Source organism: Saimiri boliviensis, chromosome 4, assembly GCF_048565385.1.
Source record: "Saimiri boliviensis isolate mSaiBol1 chromosome 4, mSaiBol1.pri, whole genome shotgun sequence".
Taxonomy (NCBI): domain Eukaryota; kingdom Metazoa; phylum Chordata; class Mammalia; order Primates; family Cebidae; genus Saimiri; species Saimiri boliviensis.
The window spans coordinates 96,974,791-96,998,487 of NC_133452.1; the positions used below are offsets into that span (position 1 = coordinate 96,974,791).

The 23,697-nt window shown below is 41.3% G+C and overlaps 1 protein-coding gene across 4 annotated transcripts in view; it reads left to right on the forward strand.

Moving 5' to 3' along the window:
• Window positions 1-23,464, forward strand: part of PAQR8 (progestin and adipoQ receptor family member 8) — a 45,569-nt gene extending 22,105 nt beyond the window's left edge. For all 4 annotated transcript variants that reach the window (XM_074397899.1, XM_074397898.1, XM_003923117.4 and 1 more), the window contains one exon: window positions 18,881-23,464. In XM_074397899.1, coding sequence (XP_074254000.1) covers window positions 18,933-19,997 — 1,065 coding nt within the window. In that variant the 5' untranslated portion in view covers window positions 18,881-18,932 and the 3' untranslated portion in view covers window positions 19,998-23,464. The remainder of the gene's footprint in view (window positions 1-18,880) is intronic.
• Window positions 23,465-23,697: the final 233 nt, after the last annotated feature.

Consider the following 23,697-nt stretch of genomic DNA (forward strand, 5'->3'; position numbering starts at 1 on the left):
GCCATAATCATAGCACTGCACTTCAGTCTAGGTAACAGAGTGAGACCCTGTGTCTAAGAAAACGAAAAAGAAACTTTCAACAGAGGAAACAGACAACCTACAGAATGGGAGAAAGTATTTATACATTATGCGAAGGTCTAATATCCAGCATCTATAAGGAACTTTAAATCGACAAGCGAAAAAAAAAAAAAAAAAGCTCTAAAAGTGGGCAAAGGAGGAAATGAGCAGACACTTCTCAAAAGAAGACATAGAAGTGGCCAACAACATAAGAAAAAATGCTCAACATCACTAATGATTAGAGAAATGCAAATCAAAACCACAATGAGATACCAGTCAGTATGGCTATTATTTAAAAGTCGAAAAGTAACAGGTGTTGGTGAGGCTTCGGACAAAAGGGAAAGCTTATACACTGTTGGTGGGAATGTAAATTAATTCAGCCACTGTAGAAAGCAGTTTGGAGATTTCTCAATCAAACACAACTACCGTTTGACCTGGCATCCCCATTACTGGGTATGTACTCAAAGGAAGACAAATTGTTCTACCAAAAAGACACAGGTACTCATATGTTCATCACAGCACTATTCACAATAGCAAAGATCAACCTAGGAATCAACCTTGGTGCTCATCAACAGTGAATTGGATAAAGAAAATGTGGTACTTATACACCATAGAATACTACACAGTTATAAAACAGATTTGCAGCAACATGGATACAGCTGGAGGCCATTATCTTAAGTGAATTAATGCAGAAACAGAAAAACACATACCACATGTTTTCTCTTGTAAGTAAGAGCTAAACACTGGGTATACACAGACATAGAGATGGGAAAAACAGACATGGGACTACAAGGGAGAAGGAGGGACCAGGGCAAGGTTGAAAAACTACCTGTTGGGTACTGTGCTCACTACCTGGATCATGGACTCAGTTGTATCCCAGACCTCAGTGTCATGCAATATAATCTTGTAACCTGCACATATACCTCCTGAATCGAAAATAAAAGGTGAAATTTTTTTGAAAAATGAAGTCATTCTGAGTGATAAATAATCACAACTTTCATAGATACTACAGGTTAGGCAGGTAGGTAATTGTAATATAATGGAGATGAAAGCTGTAGCTGTGTGATAGTTTACAATTACTGATCTGAACTGAATAGTCTGACTTTTCAAATGAAGCTCCTCTATGGAATAACTAATGATTTTTAACCAGATCTGCTACTGATGATGGATTCCTACTTCTAATTACAGAAAAGGCCACACTGGGACGTGGAGCAGGGTCTTCAGGGGTGCCCTTAGGAAAGAGTCCTGATGGGATGTCTTAGGAGAGGAGGCTCTGGATAGTGCTCCTGAGTCACTACAGTGAGCCAGGGTTCCTAGTCCATCAGCGGCTCAGAGATGGACAGGCACTGTCTTCTCATCTAATACTTCCTTTTCATTCACAGCTGATGGACGTTCTTCTACAAAGACACAGTCAGTAGGCTGGACTTTAGGGACACAGGGGTCAGAATTCTTGGAGTCTGCCCATACATTATTGCTGATTTGGTTTAGGGCTTTGAATAGGTCACTTAAATTCACGACCTCAGTTCTCACAATCAGGTAACACAAGCTAAAATCTTTGAAAAAATGTTTTGACCAACTTCCTTATGCAACCCAATTAATTTCACAATTTAATATAAAGGAAGACACTTGTACAACCAGTTATAGCATAATGCTAAGATGCTATAGACTGAAGTGTCTCCCCAAATTAATACATTGAAATACTACCCCCCAATGTAAGGATATTAGGAGGTGGGACCCTTAGAAGGTCATCACCTAGATCAAGGATCTCCCAATCCCCAGCACTCATCTGTGGCCTGTTAGGAACTGAGCAGCACAGCAGGAGGTGATCGACGGGTGAGCAAGCAAAGCTTCATCAGTATTTACCACTGCTCCGCTTTGAGGAGCTCATTTCCTTTGCCTGAGCTCCCCCTCCTGTCAGATCAGCAGCAGCATTAGATTTTCATAGGGGTACAAACCCTATTGTGAACTGCACATGCAAGGGATCTAGGTTGTGCTTTCCTTATGAGAATCTAAAGCCTGATGATCTGTTACTGTCTGCCATCACCCCAGATGGGACTGTCTAGTTGCAGTAAAACAAGCTGAGGGCTCCCACTGATTCTACATTATGGTGAGTTGTATAATTATTTTATTATATATTATAATGTAAAAATAATAGACATAGGCTGGATCCAGTGGCTCATGCCTGTAATCCCAGCACTTTGGGAGGCCAAGGTGGGCACTTGAGGTCAGAGTGTGAGACCAACCTGGCCAACATGGGGAAACCCCATCTCTACTAAAAATATAAAAATTATCTGGTCATGGGGGTGCATGCCTGTAATCCCAGCTACCTGGGAGGCTGAGGCATGAGAATGGCTTGAGCCTGGGAGGCAGAGGTTGCAGTGAGCCGAGGTGGCATCACTGCACTCTAGCCTGGGCAAAAGAGCAAGAGCATGTCTCAGAAGAAAAGAAAAAGAAAGAAAATGAACAGTAAATGTAATGGGCTTGAATCATCCTGAAACCATACCCCTCAACCCTCCCAGACACTGTACATGGAAAAATGATCTTCCATGAAACTGGTCCCTGGTCCCAAAAAGATTGGGGACTGCCGACCTAGATGAAGGGATTACCGCTCTTATAAAAGAAACTCAGAAGTCGCTTGCCTCTTACGCCATGTTGAGGACATAGCAAGAAGACAGTCATGTTTGAACCAGAAGCAGGCCTCACTGGACACCGAATCTGCTGGTGCCTTGATCTTGGATTTTTGCAGCCTCTAGAAACTGTGAAAAATAGATTTCTTTTGTGTATAAGCCACCTAGTCTATGATATTTCCTTACCACCCTGAATGGACAGAGACAGAGGGTTTAATAAGACATGATGAATTCTACTTCAGGCTGTTGCTAAACTTCACGGGTAGGGGTTATATCTGAGTCTGAATTTGAGAGACAAGTGGGTTTTGCCAGGCACAGTAGGCTACAATAACATTGACGATGTCAAATGTGTGGCTTGTTCAGGCAGTCAGGACAGTCTGTTCTTTTTCTATGCAACAAGAATAAAAAACGAGTTCTAACAGTGCTCCAATGTTATTTTACATCATGTTTCTCTGCCTGGCACCTCCTTTTCTTCAATCTTTGCTTAGGCATTCTTGGTCACAAAAGTGACAGTGGTAGAAGATGATAGACCAAAAACAAGCTGATGGTTAGAATTCAGCCAGCAATTTAAATATTGGTGTGGATATCTAGCAAGTGGATGAACTACACACATAAACAAGATCCCACTCAAATGGTGTTTTCTTTTGAAAACCCACATTTTCATTATCTTAGATCTCACTGGTTTTTACCTTTAGAAGCAGGGAAAGGATAGTCATTTCACTTTGTTTTTGAACAATGATCTATTGACACATTCTGGGGCATCTTTCCTCTGATTGTTTGCTGATAGAAATAAAGCATAGGTAAGCCCGTGTCCTGTCTCCAGAGGCTTGCAATTCAATAAACAGATGAGAGAAGGCTCTCTACACACACAGTAGTGAAGTAATGGGCAAGTCCGATGTTCTACTTACGAAAATGTGTGGAATAGGTAGGTAAGTGTTGGGGGCACAGGAGGAATCAAGGTGGCCTAGAAAAGGCTTTCTAGGGATTCGGAATTGAACTAAGGCCTTGGGGATATCTAAAGAGAAATGGAGAACAAAATGATTTGCTTGACTCTTTATAGCAAATAAAAATGCTAGGTCTTAGAACCACCAGGAGAGTGTACTGTTGTCACTAAAGAAGAGTTAATGTTTAATTGCTAGGGAACACAGCTTTCTTTATATGGCCTCCAAACCCAGTCTGGGGTTGTTATCAGATTTTTCTGCTATGGAAAGGACATTCCCAAGACTGATTTCCTGCCAGTGGAAATGAACAGCTCTCTTCATGTTCATCCAGGCTGGCCCAGGTCCCAGCTGGTTTGCAGATTAGTAATTTTATTAATATGGTATGCTAACTAGTGGAGCTCACAGAATAATCCAAGTATGCATGTATTCCTTTATAATGCTAAGGTGTTTCTTGCGGGCGGAGGGTCTTAATATTTTACCAACTTATGTTTTACTAATTTTTGCATATTTATGTCAGATATTCCTATTTGCAGAGTAGTACTAACTTTGGCTTTCCAATTACAAAAGTAGTAAATGTTCATTGTTAAGTACTATAATGAAAGTATTTCCAGAAGAAAAGTAAAACTCCCATAATCCCCTCATGGTAATAGCTGTATTGTTTTGACTATATGTACTTCCATACTTCATCTGTACCATGTTTGTGTGTTTACAGAAATAGAGCTGGGCGGGACACATACTTTAAATTTTAAATTTGTTTTTTCCTTCACATGTCTTTGACTTATTCAAGAAATATTTTTTGAGAATGTACAATGTGCTAGTCTGTCACTTTTCCTTTTTTTTTTTTTTTTTTTTGAGACGGAGTTTTACTCTTGTTACCCAGGCTGGAGTGCAATGGCGTGATCTCGGCTCACCGCAACCTCCACCTCCTGGGTTCAGGCAATTCTCCTGCCTCAGCCTCCTGAGTAGCTGGGATTACAGGCACGCACCACCATGCCCAGCTAATTTTTTGTATTTTTAGTAGAGACGGGGTTTCACCATGTTGACCAGGATGGTCTCGATCTCTTGACCTCGTGATCCACCTGCCTCGGCCTCCCAAAGTGCTGGGATTACAGGCTTGAGCCACCGCGCCTGGCCTAGTCTGTCACTTTTCTAAGTGCAATGGAGACTACAGTGAAAAACCAATGGAGCAAACATATCATGTGTGTCTTTATGTAACAATAAATGTAAATATGCTAGTTATTTTAATAAGTGCATAGTATTCTATTGTATAGATTTATCCTAATTTGCTCAATCAAATATTCCATTTTTCGATGTCGAGATTCTGTTAGGTTTTGTTAAATATAGGGGGGAAATATGCAATGACCATTGGTGAAGCTGAATCGATGTTCAAATGATCTCTGCTAATAATAGGGTTGCACTGGTAGCACCACTCTTTCAAATATGACTTTACAAATAGTGACATGCTCCTTGGAAGATGTGACTATAAAGATCAGTATGAGCCCAGAGATCTCTCACTTAATGAATGACTTTGGAGATCCTGAGGCATCTGAGACTGTTTCCAACTCCACCTCTGGTTCAAAGGCTGCTGTAAGCACAGTTCCAATCCTTATAAATGGACACCAAGTTGTCATTTTGACTGCTATTCCTTTGCAGCCATTTGTGGTGATGCAGTGATATGTGAAGTTGGGCTTCTGCGGATTCTGGAAGCATTTCTTCTGCCTTTGATAGGAATTGCTGCTCTTTTGTTCTGTGTCCAGCAACCAGCAGGTCAATTTCCTGCCATCTGTGTGAGTCCCACACACAGTGACATGAGGTGATGTCACAGGATCTGTTTGTTGGTGATTTCAGCCTGCTGCTTGACATTCAGTACAAAGCAAAACACAGCCCAGATGAATTACAGAATGTTACAGTATTAGAGCTTATGTAGATTATAACCCCATCTTATGGGCAAGGGCACCAAGGCCTAGAGAGGTTGAGTAATTTGCTTTAAAGTCACATAGTGGTAGAGCTAGAACTAAAAATTAGGACTTCTAATTTCTTGGCCAATGTTCTTTCCAGGGAATCAGCTATTCCAAGTTTGTGGTAAATTCACATAGCATCCTTGTAATAGGTTAGGAAATACTATTGCTTTTGGAGTGCTTCTATTTGGCAGCCAGATAAAATGTCTTTAGTACCAAACAGTGCCAGTTTCCCAAATATGGAGCTTTTATTTAATTCCCCACTTTAATTTGGGAGAGGCTTTTTAGGTAGCTTGCTGTATGCATAGCAGATTTAGTGATCTCATTGTCATAGTGCTTTCCACCATTAGGCTGATAAATGACTTCAGGTTTATGACTGGCATGTCTCACTGTACCAGTTCTGTAAAGCCAGCCACACAGCAAACCATGTGTCTTTAATATGAAAGAGGCCCATCTTATTTATGATCATATTTATCTGGGCTAATAGACCTATTTGCATTATTTGATAGATACCACTTAGATTTTGTGGAAGTCACATTTTATTCACTTAGGAAATATCGGAATCTGATTTACAAGTAAACTCAGTATCAGAGAACTGAGAAACTTTGCAGTACTGACTGTTTTTGTAAGGCCAGCTGCAAGTTATCTTTGTTAATGGAACAAAGCAGTATTGCAGCAGCATATTTGAAGTTGTATATCAGAAAAAATATTGGGGTTTAGTCATAGAGTGCATTTTTTTGAGGTATAGTGGTTAAGAACCCACACTTTAGAGTCCACTGCTTAGTTACCTCCTGAATCTAACACATACTGTATAGCCTTGGACAAGTTACATAATCTTTCTGACTCTGTTTACTTATCTGTGAAATGGAAATAATAATAGTACTGGTGCCAGGTAGTTGTTGGGAAGTTTAAATAAGGTAATATTTTCAAAGCACCCAAAACACTGTCTGGGATGTGATAAACATGTAAGTGTTTGATACTATTATTCTGACACTTTATCTCTCTCTCTCTCTCTCTGAAATAGGATCTTGCTCTGTTGTCCAGATTAGAGTCTAGTGGCATAACTATGGCTCACTGTAGCCTCAACCTCCTGGGCTTAAGCGATCCTCCCACTTTAGCATCTTGCATGGCTGGGACTACAGGTGTGCGCCACCATACCTGGCTGTTTTTTAAATGTGTTGTAGAGGTGGAGTCTCACTATGTTGCCAAGGCTGGTCTTGAACTCCTAGGCTCAAGCTATCCTCCCCTGTCAGCCTCCCACAGTGCCGGGATCACAGGTATGAGCCACTGTACCTGGTCAATTTGGACACTTTCATTCCATTCATTCATTCATTCATTCGATGATTCATTGGAATATCTACGTGCTAGGCACAATGCTAATGATAAAAATATTCTCACCCTTCAAAGGATCTTGTAGTTTAGTGGTCAGAGTGACATATAATGCAAACAATGTAGGCATAAAGCAAGGAAAGTCCTATAATGAAGGACTAGAAGTGCAGCGGCAGTATAGGTGAAGGAGCACCGGAGGGGAAGGCTTCACAAGGAACATTTGAGATGGGACATGAAGGATGACTAGGAGTTGGCCAGTGGACATCAGTGGTGTGGGCATTCCAGGCATGAACAGAAGCACAAAGTACTGAGAGGATGGCGGAATAACTGGAACATAAACTGGCAGGGTGGGTGATGCTCTAGGGACAGTTATAGAGACATACAGGTGCAGGAAGGCCTCCTCTATCCTACAGAGGTTCCTGTGAATAAGAACTCAAATTCAGACAGGGGCAATGCCACCTGGGAGCCCTCACTGAGAGGGAACCCAGCAGATGGAGGAGATGGCCAGGAGCGGTAAGTGCAGTGGGAATACCTGTTAGACACGCTATACCTGTTTCTCAGGTGATAGGAGAGGTGCCCAGGTATGGCTCTGCTTATCCATACAGTTCCTCTTTGAAAGTTAAATGGTCTCTTATGGGTACTTGACATATTTTTACTGTGATTTCAGAGGATAACAATCACCAAAAACATGTCATTTCACTGTTTTATTTAAAGTTACTGAAAAGGAAATGCATTTTAGGTAGTTTCTATTAGTCAGAACTAGGTAAACAAAACCAAACCTTAAGAATACAGATGATCCCCAACTTAGTTTGGTGTGAAAGTGATACACGTTCAGTAGAAAGCATACTTCAAATTTGGGGTATTGATCATTTCCAGGGCTAGTTATAGGCAGTGAAATACTCTAGCAATTCCAGGCAGCAGCAGTAAGCTGTAGCTTGCAGTCAGCCATGTGATCTCAAAACAACCAACACTCTATAGTGTCCTTTGTTGCCAGATGACTTTGCCACCTATGGGATAATGTATGTGTTCTGAGCATGTTTAAGGTAGGCTAGGCCGAGTGGTTAGGTTCAGTAGTTGAGGTGCATTAAATGCATTTTCAACTTATGACATTTTCAACTTAACAGTGGGTTTACTGGGTTATAACCCACCGTAAGTCAGGGAACATCTGTATTTAACTTAGTTTTGTGATTTAAAAAGAACACCTAAATGCACAATTTTTGGCTAAAATATCAAATAATTGCCATGAACTTGAGATTTTTACCCTGTTTTTCTCTATTAAGAAAAAAATTTGATTTTTTTTAATAATCTAGTATTGTGTTATTGGATAGTTGTTTTCTCTGATTTTTGTAAATGTTCACGTTCTCTGCAATCAACATCCTTTATACATACATGTTTAAGGACTTTTAAAAAATCAGTACTTTAGGGAGGGAAAAAAATCTTAGCGGTGGATTTACTGGGTCAAAGGCTATGTGCAATTTAAAAGTTTTTGTATATGTGTTGCTACATTGCCTTCCAAACTAATTGAACAGATCTAAATTCTCATCAGCAGTGTCTGAGATTGTCATGGGAAAACTTTTCAATGAAGCAAGGCCAATTGATCTATAGCACTTTTGATTGCTGAGAATGTCTAATAAAAGCAAAAGAACAAATGAAACAAAGTATTTCCCGATGGAGTGCTTCATAACCCAGACACACCCATTTCCTATTCCTTATGTTAGTCCTTACTTTCTTCCAATGTCTACTTTAATTTTTATGAGTGTGTAGTACATGAATATATTTATGGGGTACATGAAATATTTTAATACACATACAATGCATAACAATCACATCAGGGTAAATGGGGTATCCATCACACCAAGCATTTATCCTTTCTTTGTGTTACAAACATTCCAGTAATACTCCTTAGTTATTGAAAAATGTACAATAAATTTTTGTTGGCTGTAATCACCCTGTTGTGCTATCAAATACTAGATCTTATCATTATTATTATTTTTTTTTTTAGAAAGAGAAAAAGAATAATAAGGAAAAGAATAAAGAAGAGGAAGAAAGAGAAAGAGGAAGAGGGAGAGAGAATGAGGGTATTGCTTTGTTGCCCGGGCTAGAATGCAGTCTAAATATGGGTATGCCTGTAATTGTCCTTAATAATGGAGACATGAAAGAAAATGAGGGAAGAGAGTAACAAACAAGGAGCCAACCAACATTTCGTTTAAACTTCTAAGTTGATATGATGTGGTACTGATAAGAGTGTATATTTTGTGTAAAGTGGAGAGTTCTATAAATGTTAATTACGTTTACTTGTTCCAGATCTGAGTTCAAGTCCTGGATATCATTGTTAATTTTCTGTCTCATTGATCTGTCTAATATTAATGTTGAAGTCTCCCACTATTATTGTGTGGGAGTCTAAGTCTCTTTATAAGTCTTGTATGTCTGGGTATTCCTGTATTGGGTGCGTATATATTTAGGACCTTTAACTCTTCTTGTTGTTGCATTGATTCTTTTATCATTATATAATGTCCTTCTTTGCTTCTTTTGATCTTTGTTGCTTTAAATACTATTTTATCAGAGGCAAAAATTGTAACTTCTGCTTTTTATTTATTTATTTATTTTTGCTCTCTGGTTAGTTGGTAAGTCTCTCTCCATCCTTTGTTTTGAGTCTTTGTGTATCCTTGAATGTGAGATGGGTCTGGATGCAGCATACAGTTTTAGTTTTTTGTCCAAATTGGCTGTCTGTCTTTGAATTGGGGAATTTAGTCAATTTAAATTTAGAATTAATAATGATATATGTGAGTTTAATACTGCCATTTGCCCATTAGTTGATGTAAATTCTTCATTATATTGATATTCTTTACTTTTTGATATTTTTTAGAAAGGCTGATACTGTTTGTTCCTTTCTATGTGTAGTGGTTCTTTCAGAAGCTCTTGTAAAGCAGGCCTGGTGGTGATGAATTCTCTGAGTGCTTGCTTGTTCACAAAAAACTTTATTTTTCCTTCACTTATGAAGCTTAGTTTGGCTGGATGTGAAATTCTTGGTTGAAAGTTCTTTTCTTTAAGGATGTTGAATATTGGTCCCCACTCTCTTCTGGCTTGTAGGGTTTCTGCTGAGAGATCTGCTGTAAGTCTGATAGGCTTCCCTTTGTGGGTAACCTGACCTTTCTCTCTGGCTGCCCTTAGTATTTTCTCCTTCATTTCAACCCTGGTGAATCTGACGATTATGTGCCTTGGAGTTGCTCTTCTTGAGGAATATCTTTGTGGTGTTCTCTGTATTACCTGGAGTTGAATATTATCCTGCCTTACTAAGTTGGGAAAATTTTCCTGAATAATATCCTGAAGCATATTTTCCAGCTTAGATTCATTCTCTTCGTCACATTCAGGTACACCTATCAAGCGTAGATTAGGTCTTTTCACATAGTCCCATATTTCTTGGAGACTTTGTTCATTCCTTTTTATCCTTTTTTCTCTAATCTTGTCTTCTAGTTTTATTTCATTAAGTTGGTCTTCGACCTCTGATATCCTTTCTTCTGCTTGATCAATTTGGCTGTTAAAACTTGTGCATACCTCACGTAGTTCTCATATTGTGTTTTTCAGCTCCATCAATTCACTTATTTTCCTCTCTACATTTTGTATTCTTGTTGACATTTCGTCAAACCTTTTTTCAAAGTTCTTAGTTTCTTTAGATTGTGTTAGAACAAGTTCTTTTAATTCACAGAAGTTTCTTATTATCCACGTTTTGAAGCCTGCTTCTGTAATTGGAACACACTTGTTCTCCATCAAGCCTTGTTTCATTGCTGATGAGGAACTGGGATCCCCTGCTGAGGAAGAGGTGTTCTGATCTTGGGTATTCTCAGCCTTTTTTTGACTGTTTTCTTCCCTTCGTTGTCGATTTATCCATCTGTGGTCTTTATAATTACCGTCTTTGTAATTGGGTTTCTGAGTGGACATCCAACTTATTGATTCTCAGCGCCGAAATCTGAGCAACCCATTGCACCGACTAAATCAGCGGCGTTAAGATTGGTGGTGCTTTTCTGACTCTGCACCGAGAACCCACGCTCTGAGGCGCCGGCAAAAACCGCCTCGCCGGTCACTAGAGTCGCGCTGGCGACCTGTGGGGCTCCTCCGCTGGGAATCTCCTGGTACGTGAGCAACAAGAATTCATGTAAAGGTGTGGCGTCCTCTCGTTCTTTGCGTTTTCACTGGGAGCTACAATCCCGAGCTGCTAGTGATCAGCCATCTTGGATCTCTCTATTAAGAAAAAAATTTGAAAGGCGCTCCTAATACAAAGCTTTAAGATTAGATCCTGACTGGGCATGGTAGCTCACACCTGCAATCCCAGCACTTTGAGAGGCTGAGATGGGTGGGTCACCTGAGGTAAGGAGTTCGAGACCAGCCTGATGAATATGCTGAAACCCCGTCTCTACTAAAAATTCAAAAAATTAGCCAGGCATAGTGGCGTGTGCCTGTAGTCCCAGCTACTCAGGAGGCTGAGACAGGAGAATTGCTTGAACCTGGGAGGCGGAGATTGCAGTGAGCCAAGATCATACCATTGCACTCCAGCCTGGGTGACAGAGGGAGGCTCCATTTAGATCCCTACATAGCGCTTTCTGTGAAGGCATTGTTCAACATTTTATAACACTTTCTTATAAACGTTAAGTGAATTCACGGTACAGATACTCAGTAAATAGAACTTTAAATTCCAATTCCATTATAATCTGAATCTAATTAAAAATCCTTAAAGGAGTCAGGGGAGTTCAAATATCCAACTGCTGCAGGTGAGTCCAAATTAATGTCCCCCATGGGCACTTCAAACTCCACATCTTCAAACATATCTTTCAGCCCAGACTTGACCCACGGAGGCAGTATTATGATGATTCCCAGAAGTGTTTCAAAAGAATTGGTATTCCTTTTTGATTTTAAAACAAATTGCATTAAAATCAATTATAAGATAGAAAATAAGTGTGTATAGATGTATTTTTACTAAGTTACCTTCTTCAGTGGGCTCTTTATTTGAAATATTTCCAGGACTTTAATGTGCATGCTTTGCCTCCTCAAAGTACTATTCCATTACTGACCACTTTATTGTTACTTATTCTGTTTTCTTCCTAAAAAGTGGATAAACAGGAAGTCACCTCCTCCCACCCACCCTTTTTTATGAGGACAGTGACACTGAGTAATTGATTATCTTAGGCATAGCCACACACCTAACTGAGTAGAGCAAATACTAAGTCAGACTTCCTGACTCCCAATCCATTATTTCTTTTTTTCTTCACCTTTGCAGAAGAGAAAGAAATTGGTGCCATGAGCCTGGACCTAAAGAACTCTTCATTTAGTAAATAATTATAAGGTGTCTTCTATATGCCAGATATTACTTTCAATCTGGGGAGTTCTGTACCTAACAGCCCCTGCCTTTAAAGGAGCTTGTGGCCAATGGGAAAGTAGGTGGAGTAAACCAATGAACCCAGCTCCATGAATGAAGCAAACTGGGAGAGGCAAGGCCAGAGTATAATGAGAGCTGGAGAGAGCCATAAGCCAGTCTGGGAGTTAAGAAAGGCTTCCTGGTAGAACGTTGGAAATTAGCCAGAGTTGCTGGGCTAGAGGGTACTGAGTTTGCCTGCATGGGAGATAGAGTATGAAGAACTCCCATTATTAAGATCTGGGCCAACAAAGTGGACTTAGAGGTGTGGGCTCTGGGAGAGGACGCTAGAATAGGAAGGTCAACAGAGAAAGGATCTGTTTGCATAATTAGGGCTTAGAATTTGTATTGTAAACAAACAATGGTGAGCTATTGAAGAATTTTGAGGAAGGAATGATGATCAGACTTCCATTGTTTATTTTTTTTTTTATTTTTATTTTTTATAAAGACGGGGTTTCACCATGTTGGTCAGGCTGATCTTGAACTCCCGACCTCAGGTGATCTGCCTGCCTTGGCCTCCAAAGTGCTTGGATTACAGCCGTGAGCCACTGTGCCTGGCCCAGATTTCCATTTTTAAGCTGTTGCCCTGAAGTGATTTGGAGAATGAAGTGAGGGTTGGGGATGTGAGGCCAGGGAGCCTTGTTGATGAAGAAAGGTCAGTTGAGACTGCTATTGTCATTATTAACATAAGTTGTGGAGGCCTAAATTAAGGGAGAACAGTCGAAATGGAAAGGATACATGGATTCCAGAAATGTTGAGATAAAATCAGCAAACCTGGATGCTGATTAGATGTAGGGGAGGAGTCAAGTCTGGGTTGAAAGAGATATCTAAAGAGTTTGAAGTGCCCATGGGGGACATCGTTTTGGACACATCTAGAGTGGTTAAATATTTGAATTCAAACCTCAGGTAAGACCTGGCTGGAGGCAAATTTGGAAATCAGCGGATACAGGTGCTAGCTGAAGCTAAGGGTCTGGGAGAAGTACCTGTCTGAGAGGCACTGTGGATGATGAAAAGGTGGCAGATAACCACATTTGACAGGGATGGTGGGAGAAGAAAGCCAAGGTGGGGCCAGAAAGGGTAGTGCCATTGTCACTTAAGCAAAGAGAGGAGGGATTGGTTAGCATTGGGAATCCTTGCAGAGCTCAGAGAAGATAAGCACTGAAACAGGGTAATGGCTTCAGGGGAGAGAAATGACTCCCATTTCCTCTGTAACATCAAACCTAAACTTTCACTAAATTCATTGAACCTGTCTCACTTCCTCATTACTCCCCAAGTGCCCCTCTGCTCACAGACCCACCAGGAAGTCATATTATTCCTAGGCTCTTATTTTGCTTCTTTGCTAAAATGCCCCAGTTCTCACTTGTCTGAGCTCTATCCAGCCTTTTGGGGCTAACACAAGCCCATTTCCCCCAATGGCTGCCCCAGCATGCTCCAAGTGTGTTTTGCTCTATAGATCTATTTGTATTTCACTCTACCTTACACTTGATTGTGTGCCATCTGGTGGTGTTGGCTGTTGATTCATGAAGTTTGACTCTTCTAAGCTTCTTGAGGTAAAGGATCTTATTTTATTCTTCTGTGATCTTTGTAGCCTGGAATACTGTTGAGCAGATAATCTTTGCTCTGAAAAAGATTTCTGGTTGATTAAAATGAAAAGACTTGAGATTATCTAGTTCATAAAAATTCTTGAGGAAGATTTAAATTTCAGCCGTCCAGGAGTTGGAGTGAACCCTGTGCAAAGGAGACTGTTCTAAGGTAGAATCTTGGTCAGCTCATAGCCACATCGGGTTGGGTAGTAGGGCATGGGAACAGAGGCCAGAAGTAAGGGAGGGGCTCTTACGTGGTGCAGCCACCTGGGAAGTCTGGGAGGATTCAACATCATGATGACAATATGTGGTTTCCGCCAAAATTGACTTAGACTTTACAGCTGGTCCTTTGAATCGGGGAAGCATTGCCCATTCCTGCTTAGTGAAAGTGAGATCTAAGAGGGAGGGGGCAGAACCCACTTGACAGTGGCTTCAGAAGTTAATGATGATAAAGGAATTATAACTCATTACCATTTTTGTTGTGTTAGCTGCTCTCAGAGGGAGAATTTCATGGCAGGGGAAGAGGTGGTTGCTAAGGAAATGACAGAGGAAAAAGAAAAAAACAACCCAATCTCTTTCTGACCACAAGTTTAGAATTTTTCATGACCTTGCACTACCAAAGGGAAATTTAAGTCCTTTTTTGTTTGTTTGTTTTGGAGATGAAGTCTTGCTTTGTTGCCCAGTCTGAAGTGTAGTGGCACAATCTCTGTTCACTACAACTCTTCCTCCTGGGTTCAAGTGATTCTCCTGCCTCAGCCTCCCTAGTAGCTGGAATTACAGGCACTGGCCACCATGCCCAAATAATTTTTTGTATTTTTAGTAGAGATGGGGTTTCACCATGTTGATCAGGCTGGTCTCGAACTCCTGACCTCAAGCACTCTACCTGCCTCAGCCTCCCAAAGTGCTGGGATTACAAGCATGAGCCACTGCACCTGGCCGGGAAATTTAAGTACTTTTTACCCACAGATAGAGGACTCAGATCTTTGCAACACTCTCATTCCTGGGAGAGATAAGGTATCATATTCTGAGTTAGAGGCCATGGTGGTTGTAACCCTGGACTCACTGGTTCTTTTGTGGGTATTGGGTTACACACTTCAGGGGGTGGAGTTATTAAGGAGACCCTGAGATCTCTGTGTCTGCATTTAAAAGATCTCATTTGTAAGAGAAATTATGATTCTGCCTATTTCCCCGTGTGCACCTTTTCTTTTGAAGTTAAAGTTAAAATCCTTTTGGATTTGTACCTGTCTCCTTCTTAGTTCTATAAATCTCTTCCTATTTTCTATGAGAGTGAAGTAAAAATAATTTCCTAAAAAGAACTTGTTAACATGAAGTCATGAAGGAGGTTGGTGCTATGAGGACTGGAACTGTCAGAGCTCTCCAGTCATGGTCTTCTGCAGACCAAAAATAAGGCAGTATCATGTTCTGTCCTTTCTTCCTCAGAACAGACAGATGCCAGTTAGTTCCCAGGTCTGAATTGTGCTCTCTTCCAATCGCTAAACTACTAAAACCCAACATTTTAGTCGTTAGAAATTCAGTTGAGTTGTCAGTTTATAAGAACCTGCTATGTGATGGATACACTATTTTAAGGATACAAAGTTAAGTAGAAATTGTGTGGTTATATATTGTTGAACTCTGGATGCAGGAATCGTCTGATTGGTTTGGGTTCCCAAAGATGAGAGAAATAGCCTTGATTTTAGACAGCTTGCAGACGAGGCTAGTGGGAGCATCTTTGGGGATTCCTTCTATAGATTTATATCCCCATTGACTCGCTTTGATTTCTCCCAGACATAAAATCAGACTGGTAATTTCATCTGGTTTCCTCTCTATTTCACAAGAGGTAGTAGAAGACTACATCTAAAAAATAGAGCACTGTAATTCCCCGGAACGCCAACAAGCCCAGTACCCCCAGATTGCATGTTGTTAACAGCAACAGGACAGCTTCAGAAGTTATCCATGTCCCAGGCTCATTCCTGTAGTTTGTCCACCAACGTCAGTTGGAGAAACCTCCATCTAGAACTTAACTTTCAGGCACTTGGATCCCTCTGCTGGCTGATAGCAGAAGCACCACTTAGCTTTTTCTTTTCTTTTTGTTTTTAAATGAATTCAGGTATTCTAATTAGCATTTTTCTTTCTCTCTCCCACACCCCTTCTTTCTGTGTTTCTCTTTCTGGCTGACTCTGTTATCCGTGATACATTTCTCTGGTGTCTTTAATTCCTATGTTGAGCACGAGTGCATAGCCCATTCCTGGTAGAAGACTACTGTCTGATGGGTGCTGGCTAAATGAATGCCTCAATACAGGGTTATAGGGACTGTCATAGAAATAGGTTCAAGGTACGGAGGGGACATTAGGCCCTCTACTCATGAACGATTCCTGCATCTCATACCAGTGATGATCATAATAATGGCAAGTAGTTAATGCAGAGTTGGAACCAAGCACTTTGTTAAACAAACACTTTACAGGCATTACATAGTTCTTGCTCAGCCCTGTAAGACAATTATTCTGTCATTAACTCTATTCCACAGATGACAAAGCTCAGGCTGGATTCATGCAGCTTGTTGATGGTGGGGCTCAGGATGTGAGCTCAGGTCTCTCTGGCACCAATGTCAGAACTGCCACCTACAATGACCTCAGATGCTCCAAGCTTTCCAAGCCCCTATCTTGGCAGAAGTTCTTTGACCTTGCTCTCTGCCTAGAAGTCTCTCTCACCTTTATCTTCTCTCAGGAATTCTGATTCTTCCTTCACGATTCAGTTCAGGGTCACTTTGAGAGGGCTACCCCCATCTGCTCCCTGTTTTGGTTGTTTGCTGAGACCCCCGTGAACCAGTGCTTATCTCTAATGGAGCACTTATTGCACATTTTTGTGCTGATTCCCCTACATGTCTGTCTCCCCTGTAAACTCTGACCTCTTTGAAGGCAGGAAGTGCATCTTACCAGTCTTTGTATCCTTAATACCTAGTACCTAGCACAGAGCCCAGCTCATAGCAATAAAAACAATAGCAATACTTCACATTTACTAAGCACCTTTCTTGGGCTGGGCAGAGTGCTAAGCACTTCATTTTCTAGAGTCTCTCATTTAAACTATCACACAACCCATAAAACATATAGAATTATGAAGAAAACTGAGGCTGAGAGAATTCTATAACTTGCCCAAGGTCACCCTAGTAAGTGGCAAAACTGATCTTGACTCCAGGTCTCCCTAAACTTCTTTACATTTTCTTAATTTTCATGCTCTGCACTCTTCACCTGGTTAGGTATTTTTTCTCTTTCAATATTGATTAAGCCATATGAGTAGGAATTTCATCTTCTTCACTAAAATTAGTAAGCACCCTGAACAATACTTTCTGTATGTGCTCCAGCTGAGGGTCTTTGACGGAAGGGTTCCATTTAGATAAATCAGAGTGAACATTTCTGAAGAAAAAAGCTTGGGAAACATAACTATATAGGGTAACCAGAAATGGTCAAAATCTGTTTCTTTACCTAGCAACTTCACATGAAATTTTGCAGCAGTTTATGAAATGTTTTATAAAATAACTGCTGTGTTCATCTGTCACTGAGAAATACAAGTTAAGCATTTCTGAAGCCTGAAATTCACTGAGTAGTTTTAATTACCCAAGAGAGGCAAATCCAAAACTACTTGCATTCCAGAGCATAATTTAAAAACAACAACAACAAAACAGTCTTTGCAGTTAGATTTTATGTTAAATTTAAATCACATGTTAATTTTAACTGTTAGGATATCCTAGAATATGCATTGTTGTTTTTTTTTAACCAACCTAATTGATGAGTCAATTTGCCAGTCTTAAATGTGAGTTTTACTCAGTTGCTCACCTCATATTTTCAAAGTACCAGTGAGACTAGTGGATAGTTTAAGTGGATGCTAAAGAAATACAGTCTATCATTAGTTATATCAGTATTTATAATTCTTATATTTCAGTATTTATATTTCATGCCATTAAAGCCTGCTTAATTATTACATCTTAATAACATTGAGAAAACCCCATATGGTTTAAAAGTTATCTTACTTATAGATATAATTAAATCTTGATAATCATTAAGGCATCCATATCATTAAATTAGGGTAGTTAACATTTTCATTTTACACGATGTGGCTTTGCTTCACACTGACTGCAGTAAACATAGAATATTGGGACAAGCCAGGCACGGTGGCTTATGCCTGTAATTCCAGCACTTTTGGAGGCTGAGGCGGGTGGATCATTTGAGGTTAGGAGTTCGAGACCAGCCTGGCCAACATGGTGAAACGCCATCTCTACTAACAATACAAAAAGTTAGCTGGGTTTGGTGGTACATGCCTGTAATACCAGCTACTTGGGAGGCTGAGGCAGGACAATTGCTTGAACCCAGGAGACCGAAGGTGCAGTGAACCAAGATTGCGCCACTGCATTCCAGCTGGCCAACAAGTAAAACTGTTAAAAAAAAAAAAATCTTGAACCAAGATCCCTTATAGACAGTAAGGGATCTTGGTTCAACTCCATTATTCGACAGATGAAGAAAAGGAGGCTCAAAGAAACTGTTTGCAGCTCCCTGCTTCCCCTACTACACTAGAAAGCCATGTTCCATTAAAATAACCACAGATTGTAGCCGGCCTGGTGGCTCACGCCTGAAATCTCAACACTTGAGGGGGCTGAGGATGGGGGAGGAATGCTTGATCCCAGGTGTTTGGGTCCAGCTTGCTGTACATAGAGACATCCCCCTCTCTAGAACAAAAGCAACAACAAAAAATTATCCGGGCATGTTGGCGTGCACCTGTGGTCCTAGCTACTCTGGAGGATCACTTGAGCTCAGAATTAGAGGTTGCAGTGGGTTGTGATCGCGCCACTGCACTCTAGCCTGGGCGACAGAGTGAGACCCCATCTCAAAAGAAAAGAAAAAAATAGAAAATAGCCCTAGTTTTCCTTGTCCGCCTTAGCTTCATTCGTGTCTCACTGCAGCTTGGCCAATTTTCCTCTTTTCTGCAGGTTACATCCCCTGTCCTGAGTGCCCGGCTCGGAGCGCAGGTGAGCTGCGGCCATGACGACCGCCATCTTGGAGCGCCTGAGTACCCTGTCGGTCAGCGGACCGCAGCTGCGCCGCCTGCCCAAGATCCTGGAGGATGGGCTTCCCAAGATGCCTTGCACTGTCCCGGAAACGGATGTGCCCCAGCTCTTCCGGGAGCCTTACATCCGTACCGGCTACCGCCCCATAGGGCACGAGTGGCGCTACTACTTCTTCAGCCTTTTTCAGAAACACAACGAGGTGGTCAACGTCTGGACCCATTTACTGGCAGCCCTGGCCGTTCTCTTGCGATTCTGGGCCTTTGCCGAGGCTGAGGCCTTGCCATGGGCGTCTGCCCACTCCCTGCCACTGCTCCTCTTCATCCTGTCGTCAATCACTTACCTCACCTGCAGCCTTCTGGCGCACCTTCTGCAGTCCAAGTCGGAGCTCTCCCACTACACCTTCTACTTTGTGGACTATGTTGGCGTGAGCGTTTACCAATATGGCAGTGCTTTGGCTCATTTCTTCTATAGCTCTGACCAGGCCTGGTATGAGCGGTTCTGGCTTTTCTTCTTGCCAGCGGCTGCCTTCTGTGGCTGGTTATCCTGTGCTGGCTGTTGCTATGCCAAATATCGTTACCGGAGGCCTTACCCAGTCATGAGGAAGATCTGTCAAGTGGTGCCGGCAGGGCTGGCCTTCATCCTAGACATCAGCCCTGTGGCACACCGTGTGGCACTCTGCCACCTGGCTGGCTGCCAGGAGCAAGCAGCCTGGTATCACACCCTCCAGATCCTCTTCTTCCTGGTCAGTGCTTATTTTTTCTCCTGCCCGGTGCCTGAAAAGTACTTCCCGGGTTCCTGTGACATCGTGGGCCATGGGCATCAGATCTTCCATGCCTTTTTGTCTATCTGCACGCTCTCCCAGCTGGAGGCCATCCTCCTGGACTACCAGGGGCGGCAGGAGATCTTCCTGCAGCGCCACGGACCCCTGTCTGTCTACATGGCCTGCCTCTCCTTCTTTTTCTTGGCTGCCTGCAGTGCTGCCACCGCAGCCCTTCTGAGGCACAAAGTCAAGGCCAGACTGACCAAGAAAGATTCCTGAGGGTAGCACGTGGGGCAAGGTGTGGAGGCAACCCTTCATAATTTGGAGAAAACTTGATAAAATAGAAGTTGATTTTTAAAGGATTGGCTTTTAAATTAATACATATATCCAAGGATATGTTATAGCTGCAGTGTTTGAAAGCCAAAGGATTTCAGAGTTTTGTTGTTGTTAATAAGAGGACTATTCCTTTTCCTTTTGGATCATAGCCTTGCAAGGCACAGGAAGGGAAGGGATCTTGGCTAAGATTCATGAGACATCGAATTAAGGAGAATCATCTTCATGCCTGAAAATTTAGCAAAATTTTGATTGTGGCCTCCGGGGCAATTCTTAGAGCAGAAAGGATAAGGATAATAAAATTGGACTGGAAAGTAAGTAGGTGGCTGGTCCTCACCCTGTTGGAATGGATATCCTACTATGCTGGTCTTTGGTAATGGAATAAATTGACCCAACGACCAAATTTCATTTAGTTTTCAAATTGTCCAGGGTGGAAAAGTTTTCAAGATGACATAGTGAATTACTCAGTTCATCTGATTTCTGGTCCTTCCTTTCTCACCAGCTATAATACTAACCCTTTTCTCAGGATAACTGTCTACCTGGCAGTTTTCTTTGAAGTGTTACTCACTCCCATCCCTACCTTGCATGGTAATATAAAGGACTAGGAAGCAGTCATACTTCCAGGAAATGCTTGGATTTATGTGGACATTCAGGAAGCTTATTCTCATATAATATTAATGTAAACAGTACTAGAAATTACAGTGCCAATAGTCACCAGGAGGCCCAGCCAATAAGCTTAGATACTGTATGGTGGCATGGGACTCTTCTGTTTTATACTGGTGGACTACAGGATTACTTGAGAGTTATCAGGGCTGCCTTACAGCCTAAGATATCGGGATTGCACCAGGGAATCTTCTGCAGATTTGACCAGCATGTTTTAAAAGCTCTTGGTAGGATCAGTTGGTTCTAAGGGTCCCTCTAGGGACCTCATTATTTCAAGAGGAATCCAGGGTCCAGCCTCCTGCATAGATGGTGCCCCATGAAGAACCCACATAACTAACCCAGTTCAGGGTTCTCAGGCAGCAGTTCTGCCTCAGCTTAGAGTAGAACTCTTAAAATACTCAAGTACTGGGATAGGCAAGCATGTGTGCCTACTTGGATTGGTCCCTGAAGGTTTCTTTGGGTGAGAACGTGGTTTGTTTGGAGCATTGCTGCCCACAAGCTTCTATGGGATAGGTGGTGCTTGGGATTGATGTGTTCCGGCCATGCAGCCCTCCCTGAGGATTTACTCCTGCACTAATCCAGTGAAGGAGGCTGTGTCAAAAGAAGGGCTCAGAAGGCTTCTTTTCACAGGCAATGATTCCTATCAGTATAAGGTCCCTTATTTACTAAAAAGGGAGGTGATTTAACTCCAGTTTGATGAACTTCCTCTGAGTTTACTTTGTTGTCCTCAAATCTTTTGTTTTCTTCCTTTCTCTGAGATTCATGTGTTTGGTGCCTTATAAATGGAAATGTGTGAATACTTAATATATGCCCATGTAGAATTTTCTGTTTTGGGTTATTGGAATTAGAAAAAATATACATTGCTCTTCAACTAGTGAATGGAAGAAACTTCAGAAAGCTAGAATTGCTTATCAATCAAAAGACTTTCTCAACCTGTATTTTGGCCACACAGAAAAATGATATTCAGCTGAAGCTTTCCAATAATCTTTATAGCAAGAAAGCATGTGTCTTGTCAGCTACATTGTTTTCTTAGATTTCTCCTGTTAATCCTCAAATATCTGAACTTCTGTGCTACCCATGTGTCTTACACAAGTTTCTGGTGTCTAGGCCAAACTCATGACAAAATTAGCAAAACTGAACTGAGTTGAACTGAACAAGAGGATGGGGAAATTGTGCAAATATGTTGGAAGTAGATTTAAATAGGGACTAGAAAGTGTTTGAAGTTTTCATTATTATGGATTCAAAGACTATTATTTTGAAAGTTGGAAGAAGGGAGGGAAGAGAGCAGAAGGGAGGAAGGTATAAGTCAAGCTCTTGAATATAACGTGGTGAATATTGTGGGCAGAGATCTTTAAGTCAAATCCGGCTATTTTTAGAAAGAAGCAGAGGTAGAGTAGTGATCGCCAGATGTGTGCACAGACCAGTGCCAATCTGAACGTTAATGACCTGTGACATATGAGCACAGGAACAGGCATCAAGATATTGCCGTACAATTTTAATTTATAAAAGTATTGGTCCCTCAAGTGGTTGGAAATTATTTTTTTTTTAATCTCTTTCTGAGACACGGTCTTACTCTGTCACCCAGGCTGCAGTGCACTGGTGCGTTTATGGCTGACTGCAGCCTCGACCTCCGCAGCTCAAGCATTTCTCCCACCTGAGCCTCCTGAGCAGCTGGTACTACAGGAGCATGCCACCACACCTGGCTGATTTTTGCATTTTTTGTAGAGACAGGGTTTTGCCGTGTTGCTTAGGCTGGTCTTGAACTCCTGAGCTCAAGTGATCCGCCCACCTCATCCTCCCAAAGTGTTGGGAGTACAGGCATTAGCCATCACGCCCGGGCTAGAAAGTTTTTTAATAGGATATATTTGAGAGGCATTGAGATAGAAGACTCAATGACATGCCCTCAGAACACCAGAATCTTATTAGAAATAAACATAGGAAATGCGGATATTTTTAACTACTCAGACTTTTGAGGAATTACTCCTTTTAAAACATTTTTGTTTTAAGTTAGTGTATCAGTAAGACACACACCTACTTTAAAAGGAATAATTAACAATTTTATAAAGGAGATGGCTGTCTTATATCACTGTAGCCCCTCCAACAGTTCATATCTACTGGAAATCCTGCTAGTTAACTCTTTCTCTCTCTCTCTTTAGACTTTCAACCTATGAAAATGTAAATACCTTTGAAAAAAAAAACTAAACTATCAGTCATTTAAATCTTCTCATGAATGAAAGGCATTGTAGGGAGAGGAGATGGCAGGACACAGCAAATTAGGGACACATTTGCCTGCTTCTCTCTTGCCTAATTCTTCCTAACCTGTATTTACTGATGAGCTAATGATACTTGTAGGACTCTAGGGGGGGGGTTCATTTCCCATTTCAGCTGAAAGTACTTCATTCAGTGACAATATTCTCAAGAGTCTTCTACTGGAAGCTTGAAAGAAATAGGACTTTACATCCATAGAATGAAGGTATTTATTCCTTCCTCTGTTGCCCACTTGTTCACAAAAAGTACTTTTATGCTTGAAAACAGGTTCTTTGGTTACTGCACTGTAGTTTCAAATGGTTCCTCCAGATGGCATTCATGTCTTACTCAGAAAGGGCACAGCCATTGTCCCCAGGGTTTCTGCCTACTAATTCTATTGGTCTTGTGTTTGCTTGATTGCTTGGCAAAGAAAAAGTGGAGCTATTTTCTGTCTATATAAATCTACTTATGTGAATAACCATTAAAGTGATTTTGTATATGCATTGTTGTAGTGCCAGCAGTTTAAAGAAAACAGCTACCTTGTTTCTTTCACAAGGTTTTGACAAGGACTACCTTGGAGAGGCCCCCTCTAAAAGGTTTTATTTATAACATTGCCAGGAAAAGGAGGTCAGGACACTTTACATCCATCAAGAAGCAGGAAAGTATAAAAGCTTTAAAAAAAAAACATCTATACCCAGACCCTCATACACATATATAGACACACACATCCTAATAC